This window comes from Arachis ipaensis, chromosome B09 (assembly GCF_000816755.2).
Source record: "Arachis ipaensis cultivar K30076 chromosome B09, Araip1.1, whole genome shotgun sequence".
Lineage (NCBI taxonomy): Eukaryota > Viridiplantae > Streptophyta > Magnoliopsida > Fabales > Fabaceae > Arachis > Arachis ipaensis.
The window spans coordinates 139,149,272-139,163,083 of NC_029793.2; the positions used below are offsets into that span (position 1 = coordinate 139,149,272).

General features: G+C 33.3%; 1 protein-coding gene across 1 annotated transcript; it reads right to left on the reverse strand.

Annotated features, from left to right (window-relative positions):
- LOC107616795 (serine decarboxylase 1) lies at positions 8,957-10,791 on the reverse strand. The gene is made up of 5 exons (XM_016318715.2): positions 10,483-10,791; positions 10,174-10,405; positions 9,903-10,096; positions 9,685-9,824; positions 8,957-9,603 (listed from the first exon to the last, which is right to left on the reverse strand). Exons 1-5 carry the CDS (start codon positions 10,721-10,723, stop codon positions 9,013-9,015), a joined length of 1,398 nt encoding a protein of 465 aa, XP_016174201.1. The 5' UTR covers positions 10,724-10,791; the 3' UTR covers positions 8,957-9,012.

The following is a 13,812-nucleotide window of genomic DNA, read 5'->3' on the forward strand; positions in this document are numbered from 1 at the left end:
TATTATTGGGCCCAAAATTAAAAAATCCAAAAATTTAATTTTCATTAACATAAAATAATACTATTATTATTATTATTATTATTATTCGTCCTAGCCCAAATAATATAAGTCCTTATCTATTTTATTTGTTTTTAGTTATCTCTCCAATCCCCTTTATTATGTTCTATTCAGTAGCAATATAAGTGCATCACTTAACAAAAAACATTTGATTCAACACCTAAAAATCCAATAACTTAATGTCTTAATCATCACCATCTCACCATTACTGCTAATATAATCTTGTATCAGTCAACATCAGACTAACCCACAACACCTGCACTACTTGAACCTCTAGCAGAAGCTGTCTCTTCTAATTAAGACAATTCTAACACGTGTCTCCATCAAAGAACGTCCACCTTCTTTCCTCATATGCTGAAAAAATTTACCATCTTCACCATAGCACTACCCTAATTAAAAAGAGATGAAAAAATTGTTAGCTAAGACTCAAATGAATGATTTTTTGGAGGCACAGTACGAAAAAGTTGCTTTGGAAATTACTACCATGGCTGATGCTGTAAAAGAGGGTAATTATCTTTTTAGTAAGCTACATGACATGGCTGAAAAACAAGCTTCTGTTGCTGAGAGACAAGTTTCGGTTGGCAAAAAATAAATTTCATTAATTGAAAGACAAGTTGCAATTACTGAAAAAGGGTTAGTTATAATGCAATAGAGTAGACCTCGCATTTATAGCGAATCAGATGTATGGGATATATTGACTGAATTGGATTTGATAGGTTCATATCGGATGCAATATTATCAATTCTTATGTGAAAATGAACAAAAAAAAGCGTCAAATTTGATGTATCCCACCTGAACTACGACTAGATGCTCTTTTTCATTTCATGACTGCTACTGGTGTTCACCTAGGAGATATGGTACTTCTAGAAAACATTCACCCTTACAAGTATGAAGGACTTAATTTCTGTTTAATTTGAGGTTATTGTTCATAAAGTATTTATTATTATATTTTTGTTACCGTAATCTATGACTATATCTCTATGTGCTTGATCAAGATATCATTCTATGTTTTATTTATGTTAACACATGGTAACAGAGCACTATTCATTGATATCATTCTTTGAATAGAAAAATGTTAAAAAATAATTTATGATGATCAACTCCTTATGTTAAGTAATTTATATTTGTTGTGTATGCTTGTGCAGGGATCATGATAATTAAAGATGTTTGTGAATGAGTATCCTGTTTAGTACAAGCAGAAATAGATCATATGTTAATATCTTTAACTAAAAAAAAATATTTTTTTTTTTGAAAATAGATGTGTACAGATGGCTCTAATTATGTGGAATTAATTTTTTTAGAATTAGACACATGCTGATGACTCTAAATATGAAGTATTATCTTTTTTAAAATTGGCGTGTGGGGTTAAAATATTACTCTCCTGGAGTCCTGGTCATTGTTACTCTTTTAGTGTTTTATTATATATTTAGAAGAATTGTATATGATTTTTCGTCGCTTGTAGTAAAAAACAAAGACTAACATCTTTTAACTATTTTATTTTTTTATAGACGATTTAGTGATATTTTTCTTATAATATAGTTAAAGAAATGAATGACGTAATCTATGAGTAATTTTTGTTATTCTTTTACACAATTATTTATATGTATTTGTTTGAAAAACAAATATATAACTTTTTGTTTATGACATTTAAAATTTTGAAAAATAATTTGAAAGATTTTTTATTAAAAAAATAATTTAAATATATTAATAAATTATAATTTATATATAATATATATAAGGATAATAAAGTAATTTTACTCTATTATAATTTTATCTCTTTTTTTCTTTTTATCCATTTTCTCTACATCCAAACAACATACAAAGAAATCCATTTTTCCTTTCATTTTCTTTCTTTTCATTTTCTTTCCTCTTATTTTCCATCAAACATCCAAACAAAGTGTTAGGGTTAGGGTGTTTTTTTTCCAATGACCTAATTGTATTTTTAAAATTTTAGGAATTTAAATGTCCGCGAAACAAAAAATTAGGTAGAAAAGTTATATCTCTTAAAATTAGTTTTTTTTATAAGTTTTAATGAAATCATCCATCCCAAAAGTTTAAGATTTTTTTTTAATTTATTTGATTTTTGCATAGTTTTTTTTTTGGTTCACCAAAATTAAACTTTTGACTTTTCGAACACAGAGTTCTAGTACCATGTCAAGAAATTACTTATTCTAAAAGTTTAAGCTGATGGAAGAAGACAATATTAATAATTATATCTCTAATAAATATATTGATGCATATATTCAGTGCCTATAAATAAAACATCAGATTGGCAAAATATAGAATATAACAATCTATACTCAAATTTTATCATTTTTATTTTTTCTATCTGAATACTTTTTTTATACACACAAAAAATAGAGAATATTATTTTATAAAATATCATTAATATAAAACTGGATTGTGCGAAAGCAAAAATAGATTAAGTGTTTTTTATTGTATTTAGCAAAAAATTTATCAATAACTCATTTTACACACCATAATTAAATTTAGGAGTGAATTAAATCTAAAAAAAAATATGTATAATACATGTCTTAAAGAATTACGTGTAATATTTTTTTTCTTCGTTGAAAAAACAGTTATTTTTTTAAATTTGGCCCTAAGATATCTAGATTTTTTTTTTGTTTCCATCATCATCACTACCACATATAGGCAAGGTAGTGAACTCAGGTAATTGAGAATGATAATTCGTTGAATTATAAGACGAAATATAAATATGACTCATAAAATATAAAAATTTAGAAAATTTTGATAGCAAAAACTAATTTCATTAATAATAAAATAAATCTCAAATAAACTAAATTATCCATAGGACTATAACTAATATATACCATAACAAGTCAAAAATCACAATTTAACACAAATTCACAACTCACAAATTTATACAACACTAAAATAAATTTAAATAGCTAGCAAATAAACTAACCAAACTACTAGAATGAACAACTAATTAACTAAAATCTAAACAAATCATTTAATAATCATTATATTCTTCATCAGTCATAAAATCTTCACAAGTTTCACAAGCTTCTGCATTACCATCTTCATTATCAGGAGTAGGAGAAAGAGGTTCTTAGAGAAAATTTTCAAACTCATCATCATCAAGATAAGAAATTGCCAAAAAATTCTTAGAGACACCAACAGCTCTATTACCACTTGCTCAATCATTTAAATCAGGATCTGGAATTAGAGCACATCTAAATCTTCTTCTTCTCTGTCTTCATCAGCAACAATCCACTCTTCATCAGAGTCCAACTCATCAAGACTATAATCATAATCAAGACTTCTAGTTTATTTTTTCTTTGCCAATCTTGATGAGTTTGTCATCACAAACACAATATTATCCATGATTTTAGCCTTCAAATAGTTCTTCTTTTTTGTGTGAACCTTTCAAAAGTATATAAAAAGTATTAGTCAAACAATAAGATAAAATTGAAGAATTAACAACCAAATTTATAGAAGTAAAATACAAATTATATTTGATTACTAACCATCTAAAAAGTGCTCAATTGCGTTCACATCCGAATGAGCTACATGTCATTTTCAAGACACGAATTGCAAATTATTGGAGCTCTGGATGCTGATCTCCATAAGAATCCCATCATTGAGCTGGAGTTTTAGTAGAAATTACATTCTGAGCTACTTTACTACCAAAAAATTCTTTTCGAATCTTAAAATCTTCAGATTGAACATTCATCTTAGTGATTAGATCTGTAGTTTTTATCGTTCTTTCTATACAAATATAAAACTGTTTCTTAAGCTCATAAGCAATTTTAAAACCAAAGCTATAACGAATTTGAGGATTCAAATAATAACCTGCAGCATGCAATGGCCTATGAAGTTTGTTGTCCTATCTTGCATCAATAATATTCTAAATAGGTATATAACTAAAACATAGAAATATTAATAAATTAATTACAAAATAAAAATATTTTCATGCAATAAAAAAAATAGTTAGGCAATTTATCTTATCTCAACTCCTTAAAATGCATCTCGTATTTTTTTCTTTGCACTTTTTATTTCTTCATAAATAAACCCTATTGCTGACTTTTCTTTTGAATCCACCATACGAAACACATGAAGCTAAGAAGAGGGTAGGCAGCCCTCAAGTAAATTACCACTTCTTTCCAAAATATTTTATCCAACACCACACTTGCAATTATCTTTCCATCTTTTGTCTTTGCAAATTTACTAGAAGTCCATTGGTCAGAAAAAAACATTCTTATTAAAGAACCTTTGTTGTCATTGAGACATCCCAAAGTAAGGTAAGAAGTTGCAAAACAATCATACCCGGCCTCACCAAATTTTTTTCCTTGGAGTGGATTTGAAGTAGTACAATAAGAGCAGTTCTAGCATATAGCATATATGTAAGTAGTAATTTTTCTACTTTTATAAATTGTGTCATTGTGAAGTATTACTTTTTTTTTTCAAGTCTTTAACATTAAATCAATGTAATATGCTGTGCAAGGCATCCAAAACAACTTATTTCTCTTTTTCGTTAGCATTTCTCCTACAACTTTGTAGTTTTGTCGCATTGTCAGTGACAACTTAGATGACATTTTCTTCACCAACCTCTTCAACTACATCATCTATCATTTTAAAAATTTTGTCAGTTGTCTTAGTAATATGGGAGGCATCAATAAATTTCAAAAAAATAATCTCTTTAGGACTATTAACCAAAAAATTTAGGATAGTCCGTCTTCTCTTATTTGTCCAACCATCAGTCATTATTGTGTAGCCAACCTGCTTCTAATATGCTCTATGTTTCTCTAGTAATTGTTGAACAAGTTCCACGTGTTTCTTTAAAAGAGGCACCCTTAATTCATGGTAGGATGGTGACTTGAATCATTGTCTATATCTTATAGAGCTTTCTCAATCATTCTACTACATTCCTCGCTCCTTAATACATTAAAGGAGATAACATTGTTGTAGAAAAAAGCAATAATCTTTAAACATACTTCCTCTCTCAAATTCTTCTTAAATATATTGTTGATTGTTGTTTGAGTACTAATGCATATCTTCTTGAATATATTGCCATCTAATTCCTTTTTCTTTCCTTTTTCATCCGTAGTGTCACCTTCTTTAGTAGCTTCACCTAGACTTGCCTCACCCATTCTTATTTTCTTCATCAAATTCATTTGCAATCCACGTACAACATCCTACATTTGCTTCTTAACTTCATCACTAACAATTGTACAAGTCCCAATATCTTTTTAAGTTCCTGCTAAGTGGTGTTTCAATCTATAAACTCTTCCTAAAAAAATTTTATGACAGTATTTACATTGTATCTTCTTTTCTTCTCCAACAAATATCCTGTGCTCCCATCCTACATCAGTTATACTTTCAAGAGCATTCTTAGCAACTTTTTTTTACTAGCAATTCTAGCTGTACTTCCTGACTAAGAAGTTGGAATGTTAGTCGGATTCTCACTTGCATTAACTTGACTTGATACCATTTTTGTTAAAAAAAAATTAAAACAATAAATATTCAACAAATCAGTTCAATATCAGAACAAAAATTCAACAGTTTAACAAAAATTATTAAATTGTGTTCAATACTAATTACGACCATCCAAGTTCAACAATAAAAGTTCAACAATCCAATTTGAACAAAAAATACTAGCATAACAAAAATTCAAAAATTATATTCAATGCTACAACAACAATTCAACCATTCAGTTAAAAGAAATTCAACAAAAAAAAATTAATAAAGCATTTTAAGTAATTCAAAACAAAATAGAATAAAGCAAATTTAAGCTACTAAAATAACTAAAGCACTATTTAAGTCACAACATCATATCAAAACCAAATAAACCTTGTCACGTAAAGTTTCAAGTATAAGCGGATAAAAATATAGAGTGCTCTCACATCTCGTGGCTTACAAAATTTTAATGCGCCTAAACAGCTACTGTCTCAATACATTTTGTGTTAAACATCATTGGGCATAATAAATTAAGATAAGACATGATGCTCAAAGATTAAATATGTATAAACATAGAAGGAAAAGATAAAACAAAAATTCACAACAATCAACATCTAAAATAATAATTCAAAATAATAGTAATTTTTGTCAAAATAAAAATAATAATAATTGTTAACAGTAGGTGACAAAGGCAAAAGGAATGGAGAGACTTTGAATCCTGTCAATGCTCTTGCTTGCAGTAGATAGTAGAAATCTTTACTTCAAAGTTTGATCAATTAGACTTTTCAATTGAAAAGATTCATTAAGTAGTAGATTGAACATATTTAATTTCAATTGAAGTTTGATCAATAAGTTTGAACTTACATTTTATATATTTCGTCTTGCTATAGCTTATGTGTAGATTATACACTTCTAAAACTTTTCTCCATAAATCCAACTTCTTATTTAGGTATTCCATTGACTTTTTCATAAGGACGATATTATTAGCAAAAAGCATGCACCATGGCACAGACTCTTGGATATATTCTGAGTACTTCCAAGACTAATGTGAAAAGGTATGCATTTAGGGATGAACCGTGGTGTAATCTTATACTAATAGAAAATTCCTCTGTCACACCACTTTGAATCTTTAAACTAGTTGTAGCCCTATCATACATGTCTTTAATTGCACGAATATATATGATCCTTATTTTCTTCCTTTCCAAAACCTTTCATAAGACCTTCCTTAGTACTCTATCGTACACTTTCTTCAAATTAATAAACACCAAATGTAGATCTCTTTTATTACTATGATACCTCTCCATCATCCTTTTTAACAGGTATGTACCTTCAGTAGTGGATCTGTCTGACATAAAATCAAATTGGTTCTCTATTACTTGTGTCTCTTGTCTCAACCTCCGTTCTGTCACTCTTTCTCATAACTTCATGGTATGGCTCATGATCCCTCTATAATTTCTACAACTCTGTATATCCCCTTTATTCTTGTAGATAGGTACCAATGTGCTCTTTCTCCACTTATCTAGCATCTTTTTTTATCTTAAAATCTCATTAAAAAGCTTGGTTAACCAACTGATGCCTTTTTCTCCAAGGCCCTTCCAAACTTCAATCGGAATATTATCGAGCCCTACTGCTCTATCATTTTTCATCTGCTTTAGAGACTTTTTTACCTTGAAGTCTCGAATCATTCGATAGTAGTTAAAGTTTTGATCTTCTTCCCTCGTTCATAACCAACCAAAGCTCAAAAGAGTCTTCTATCTTTCATTAAATAATTCGTAGAATTAGCTCTTCCACATTTCATTGATATTCTCGTCTTGAGCTAAAACTTTTCCGTCTTTATCCTTTATGCACTTAACCTGATCCAAGTTTTTTATTCTTTTTTCACGGCTCTTTGTGATTCTATATATACTTTTTTCTCCTTTCTTCGTGCCTAAAGACTGGTAGAGACCCTCATATACTCTTGTTCTTGCTTCACTTACAGCCACTTTTGTATCTTTCTTAGCCGCCTTATATTTTTTTCAATTATTTGCATTGTGGCACAAAAACCATTCTTTAAAACAGTCCCTTTTTTCCTTTATCTTTTCTTGTACACTTGCATTCCACCACCAAGACTCCTTGTCTCTTGGTTCTATCCCTCTAGATTCACCAAAATTTTCTTTTGCTGTTCTTCTAATAACTTATGTCATCTCCCTCTACATCTCCTCTGCGCTTCCATCCCCTTCCCACTTTGCCTCTTCTCCTACCTGTCTTAGGAAATTTCTTTGTTCCTCGTCTTTTATCCGCCACCACCTCGTCCTTAAGTTCTTCGTATGATGTCTTTTCCTTAACTTTTTCTCAATGCGAAAATCCATGACGAGCATCCTATGTTGTGTTGTTAAACTTTCTCCCGGAATAATTTTACAATTAATGCAAAATTTCTGGTCGACTTTCCTCAACAAGAAGAAGTCGATTTGAGAGCTTGTCATGTCGCTCATATTGGTTATAAGATGTTCGTCTCTCTTTTTAAAATATGTATTTGCGATGAGAAGGTTAAAGGTTGAGAAAAAGTCCAAAATAGTTTTATTCTCGGTATTGACCACCTCGAAACTATGGCTTCCGTGAATACTTCCATAGCCAATCACTTCTCTTGGCCATTTAAATCTCATCCTAAGAAAATCTTATCTTCTGAAGGTATGTCTTGGACCAAACTCTCTAGATCCTCCCAAAACTTTATCTTGTGTTGCTCGTTCGAACTCACTTGTGATGCATAGACGCTAATCACATGAAACAATACATCCTTCCACTACAAGTTTAATAGAGTTGATCCGATCACCCACCCTCTTGACATCCACTACGTCCTTCTTCCACTACTTATCCACGATAATACCTACCATATTCCTATTATTCACCTTTCCTCCTGTATACCAAAGTTTGAACCTGGAGGTATCCAACTCCCTAACTGTCGCGCCGACCTGTTTTGTTTCTTGTAGGCACATGACGTTAATCTTCCTCCTTGTCATGGTATCCACTACCTCCATGGATTTTTCTATTAGAGTGCTTATATTCCATGTCCCAAATCTCTACCTTCTGTCGCTCCGACCTTTACCTTTACCTTTTTCTTTGTGAACTAGTTTATTTACACTCATTCGTTCACGAAAATGCGGGAACCCTTACTCATTTAACACTACACCCGGACACCAATGCAGCGGGCTCTGACACATTTGACACTGTACGCGAGCCATACAGCGCGTTGCTTCTGGGCAACGACCTAGCTTTAGCGCAATAACGTCTTTGATCCATGTCATGAAGATTCGGCTAAGTTTTTATGTTGGCTGTCAAAGGCTTAAAACAACCCTCTTCCTTTATCAGAGTTTAGAACCAACTATGTACTGCAGGTGTAGCATAGGCAAAGTTATTTAAGGTAAGTTAAATAATTAAAAAAATTAACTTAGTTAATTATCTAGTATTATTCATATTTTTTATGTACTATCAATATTATATGACAAATACTATACATCCATTTTATATCGATATTTAAATTTGGCTCTTCAATTTATACTATATGTCCAATAATTGAATTGAATTGTGCAATGCACATGTACAATGCATGGCACCAACATCACTAGCAATGCATTGAGGCTTTCTGAGTCCATCACGGAACCAAATGACTCTGTTTTGCAGAAACTCAGACACAAAAGAATCCAACATTGGAAGAGTAACATGTTGCATGACAACAACATGCGCGATGTTTCCATTGCAAGCCAAACTCCACCTACTCACAAATTCATCATCCAGAGGCCTCTCAAACACAACCGTACAACTGAACTCGTTCAGCATTGCACCAATTCCAGCACTGCCAAGTTGGTCCCTTAAGTAACGTGCATTCATTATGCACCTTTCAACTTCCTTCTTAATTCCAATTATACCCTTCTTCTGCAGACTGTACCAAAGGAAGATCGGAGCATGCCCGCTACGGCTTCCTGTGACTGTGGCATCCCTTGATGCAATCACTTCAACCACGTCTCTTGATAGCGCCTTCATGTGTTCCAAACGTGTTATTACAACTCCACATGGAATTGGGCATCCTAGGAACTTGTGCCCAGATATCGTTATGCTTCCAATTGCTTTCTTGAAACTTATCTTTGATGCCTGCACCATCCACTACCATCGTTATTTTCTTTCAAAATAATATATAGTAATCAAATCAAGGAAAACTTTCTATTTACTTACTGCTTCTTTGAGAAAAGGGAGCATGATCCCAAATAGAGCTCCATCACAGTGAATATAGAATCGATCACGACTGAAACCAGTTTCGTGAAGTGTTTTTATTACAAGATCAATGTCATCAACAGCTCCTTTCATTGTTGTCCCTGCAATAGTTTATATATGTTAATTATGGATATCCAGTAAGTAGTGTAGAAAAGAAGAGGAAAATAAAGAAAGAATACCTATATTAAGATTGATAATGGCGGGTTTGTGTTTGTTAGCAAGTAGCAAAGCCTTGAGATCATGGCAATCAATCTCACCGGAAATCAAACTTGCAACCTTGATACATTGCATTCTGTACATTCTTGCTATCTTAAATACAGAATAATGGGAATCTTGTGAGGCATAAAGAATCCCATCCGGAAATTGTTCTCTCCTATGATAATCAATAATAATGTTTAGTGTGTTAATTAAGTAGTAATAATAATTAAAGAGAGAAGGTTGGAGAGAGACCCAAGTAAGAGGCCGTGGAGATTGCCTTCAGTACCACCAGTGGTGACATATCCCCAATATTCATTCTTCTCTATGTCCCACAAGTTAGCGAACCAATCAAGCACACTCACCTCGAAACTTGTTGAATTCAGAGTGAAGCTGCTTCCATGAAACGGATCCCCTGCATTGTTAAGATGAAGATGAAGCAACGGAGCCAGAGCCTCGTAGTTGAATTCCTCATTCGTCGGGTACCCTGATACATAGATAAAAATTGTGTTAGTAAAAAACAATGAATTCTGCTAGCCTTGTAGTATTAATTATGATACATACCAAGAAAGCGTTGCTTGTGGGGTTGCAATGAGGCCAAGTAGTGGGTAATTACTTGACTCAAATGAGCTTGTGTGTGGCTGTCGCCATTGATAACAAGACTCATTTTGTTTAATGTATTATTATTATTATTATTGTTGCTGGTGTCGTTACTACTGACAAGCCTTGTTGTTGGCAATGGCAAGGCATGATATATGGAAGTCACGGCCGCGGTGGTGCTACTCTCCCCCACGGAATTCTCCATTATTATCCTTAATTTTTACCTGGGCTGTTCTAAGATGTTTATATTTCAGCCTCAATCGTGGAATGTAACCAATGTTTATATATACAAATAATGTTAAGAAATCTTCCCTTTCTAATTAAACATGTGAAATTAATGTCTAGCCCAACCCATTTACAACAAGGCAACTACTCCAATGAAGATGCTAAAAACATCTTTTTACGAAGATTCTTGTGTTAAAAGTGTACTTTGTTTGTTTAGTCACACTTTAAAAAAAATAATATTTTTGTAATACATCAAAATCAAACCATACATTTCATCATCTAATGGTAAAAAAGAAGCATCTTCATATGAAGACAATAATAAAATCTTCATGGTAGTATCCACCTTACAACAATGTCATCTCTGTTGATGCAATCCACCATGTCCAAAAGTCGTTAGGACTCTGAGGGGAAAGACAGTCACGAAGATAACTATGAGACCATACATCTTTAATTCTAGAGCAATCGATCAAACAATGAGTGACTGTTTCGGTTGCTTCATGACAGCAGGGGCATATTGGTGATATAGATGGGATGCGGTGATGAATCTGAACAAGCACCGGGAGCCGGCCATGGAGAGCTTTCCAGATAAATAGCTTAATTTTGTGAGGCAAGTTCAACTTCCATAGATCAATCCACGGCTTTTTCTGTTGCATATAATTAGGGCAAAGCTCCAGAGGCGGATGGTAAAATAAATAGCCAATTCTGTAACCTGAAGCTGTATCATATTATTTGGATTTGTTCAAATTCCATTGCAATTTGTCCCTACTCTGCTGAATTTTAACTGACAAAATCCTGTTTGTAACGTCTTGGGGAAATAATTCTTGAATAAGATTCTGATTCCAATTCCTATCTTCAGTAATTAGATCTTTAACTCTTGGAACCAACTCAGAGATAGCTTGTCTATTTGGCATGTCAGAAATCTTTAAAGGATACGGAGGAGGCAGCCAAGGATCCTCAAAGGTTCGGATATTCTCTCCAGTACCCACAGCCCAATTAAGACCTTTTTCAACAATCTTTCGGCCTTCCAGTATGCTCCTCCATCCCCAAGAAGGTAAGACTCTAATTTTTGCCGTTATAGCATTACCATTGCTAAAGTATTTACCTCTTAGGATTTTGGATAATAAGGAAGTAGGCTGTGTTACAAGTCACCAAAACTGTTTGCCTAAAAGCGCCAGATTTTGGATTCTGAGATCTTTAAATCCAAGGCCTCCTTCTTTTCGTGGGCAAGTCATAGTGTCCCAGCTAATCCAAGCCATCCGCCTTTCAAAACCTTTTTGTCCCCACCAGAACTGAGAAAGTAGAGAGTGAATTTCCGAGATTAAACCATCAGGCAACTTGAAGCAAGACAATGTATAAATAGGAATAGCTTCTCCCACTGCCTTAAGCAATACGTGTCTACCACCTGACGATAAAAGATTGCGCTTCCACCCTTGGATTCTTTTTCGAACCTTTTCTTTGATCATACTAAAAGAAGCCTTTTTCGATTTAGAGACTGTAGAAGGCAAACCAAGGTATTTATCCTGAGCCCAATATGATTAATATTCATAGAGTTAGCCAGTAGTGTACGAGTAGTGGAAGGAGTGTTGTGGCTAAAGAATACAGCAGATTTATTAAGATTTACCCTCTGGCCACTGATGCTTTCATAAGAATTCAATAAATGCAGGATATTTGAACATGCTTCAGGATTAGCCTTACAGAATAAGATGGAATCATCAGCAAAGAGGAGGTGGTTGACCTTGGGACATCGCCTATGTATCTGAAGACCCTGAATTAGTCTGTTTTGTTCTGCCTTGTGTAGCAAGAAGGAGAGACCTTCTGCACAGAAAAGAAAAAGATAGGGAGATAGAGGATCTCCTTGTCGGATACCTCTATTTTGTTTGAAGAAACCATAAGGTTGTCCTTCCACAATAACAGAATAAGAAACAGTTGTTACTAATTCTCGAATCCACATGATCCACCGGGAGTCAAAACCAAACTTCTCCAATATAAACCAAAGAAAGTGCCATTCCACCCTATCATATGCCTTACTCATATCTAGTTTTAGCGCCATTTCATTTTCGAGTCCCTTTTTTTTTTCTTCAAGTAATGCATACACTCGTGAGCAATTAGGATATTATCAGAGATTAATCTGCCTTTAATAAAAGCACTCTGCGTAGGGCTAATTAGTCTATTCATCATACCCCGAAGTCTATGTACAAATACTTTGGAGATAATCTTGTAAAAGACTGAAGATAGGCTTATTGGTCTTACCTGAGTCATATCTTTAGCATCAGAAATATTGGGAATAAGACAGATCTGAGTGTGATTAAAACCCTTCAAAATTCTGCCCCCTGAAAAGAAGCTCTTAACTGCTCGAAACACATCACCACTAAGTATGTTCCAGAAGCTTTGAAAAAATTTTGCTGTCATACCATCATCTCCTGGAGCACTTTGGGGATGAATGCTAAATGTTGCACGTTGCACTTCCTCCATAGTCACAGGTCTTTGAAGCCTACGGTTCATGTGAGCTGTAACCTTAGGTTCAAAATCAGTAAACAGAGGTTCAGGGTTCTCATGACAAGTGGAGGAAAAGATGTCCTTGAAATAAGATTCAGCCACAGAAGCAATACCAGCATTTGAAGTAGCCACTTCACCGTCACTGCCAGTTAGTTGCCAAATTCTATTCCTTCGGGTTCGATTTCTAAATTTCTGATGGAAGAAAGTTGTATTCTGATCGCTAGATTTGAGCCATTTGACTCTAGACTTATCTTTCCAATAAGATTCCTCATTTTGCAATGCTTTTTCAAGTTTGTCCTATATTTCTGAAATGATGTCGCCTCCATGAATTCCTGCTAAACGAAGTTCCTCTAATACAGACTGTAGTAAATCAATCTCCACATTCAAATTAGATCTGTATTCTTGCTGCCATCTGACAATCTTATGTCGACAACGCTTTAGTTTTTGAGCTAGGATATACATGGCTGAACCATCAATCTGTTCGTGCCAAACCTCTCTAACAATCTGCCTTATTTCATCATTGAAACACCATCTTTCTTGGAATTTGAATCGGCGTTTAGATCTCTCAGTTCT

What these genes read in the sequence shown, in the direction of transcription:
- LOC107616795 (XM_016318715.2), bottom strand. Translation starts at nt 10,723, where the DNA reads ATGGAGAATTCCGTGGGGGAGAGTAGCACCACCGCGGCCGTGACTTCC. An exon ending in CCACAAGCAACGCTTTCTTG is followed by an intron (nt 10,406 to 10,482) that starts GTATGTATCATA and finishes TCTATGTATCAG; the next exon opens with GGTACCCGACGAATGAGGAA. An exon ending in CTCCACGGCCTCTTACTTGG is followed by an intron (nt 10,097 to 10,173) that starts GTCTCTCTCCAA and finishes TGATTATCATAG; the next exon opens with GAGAGAACAATTTCCGGATG.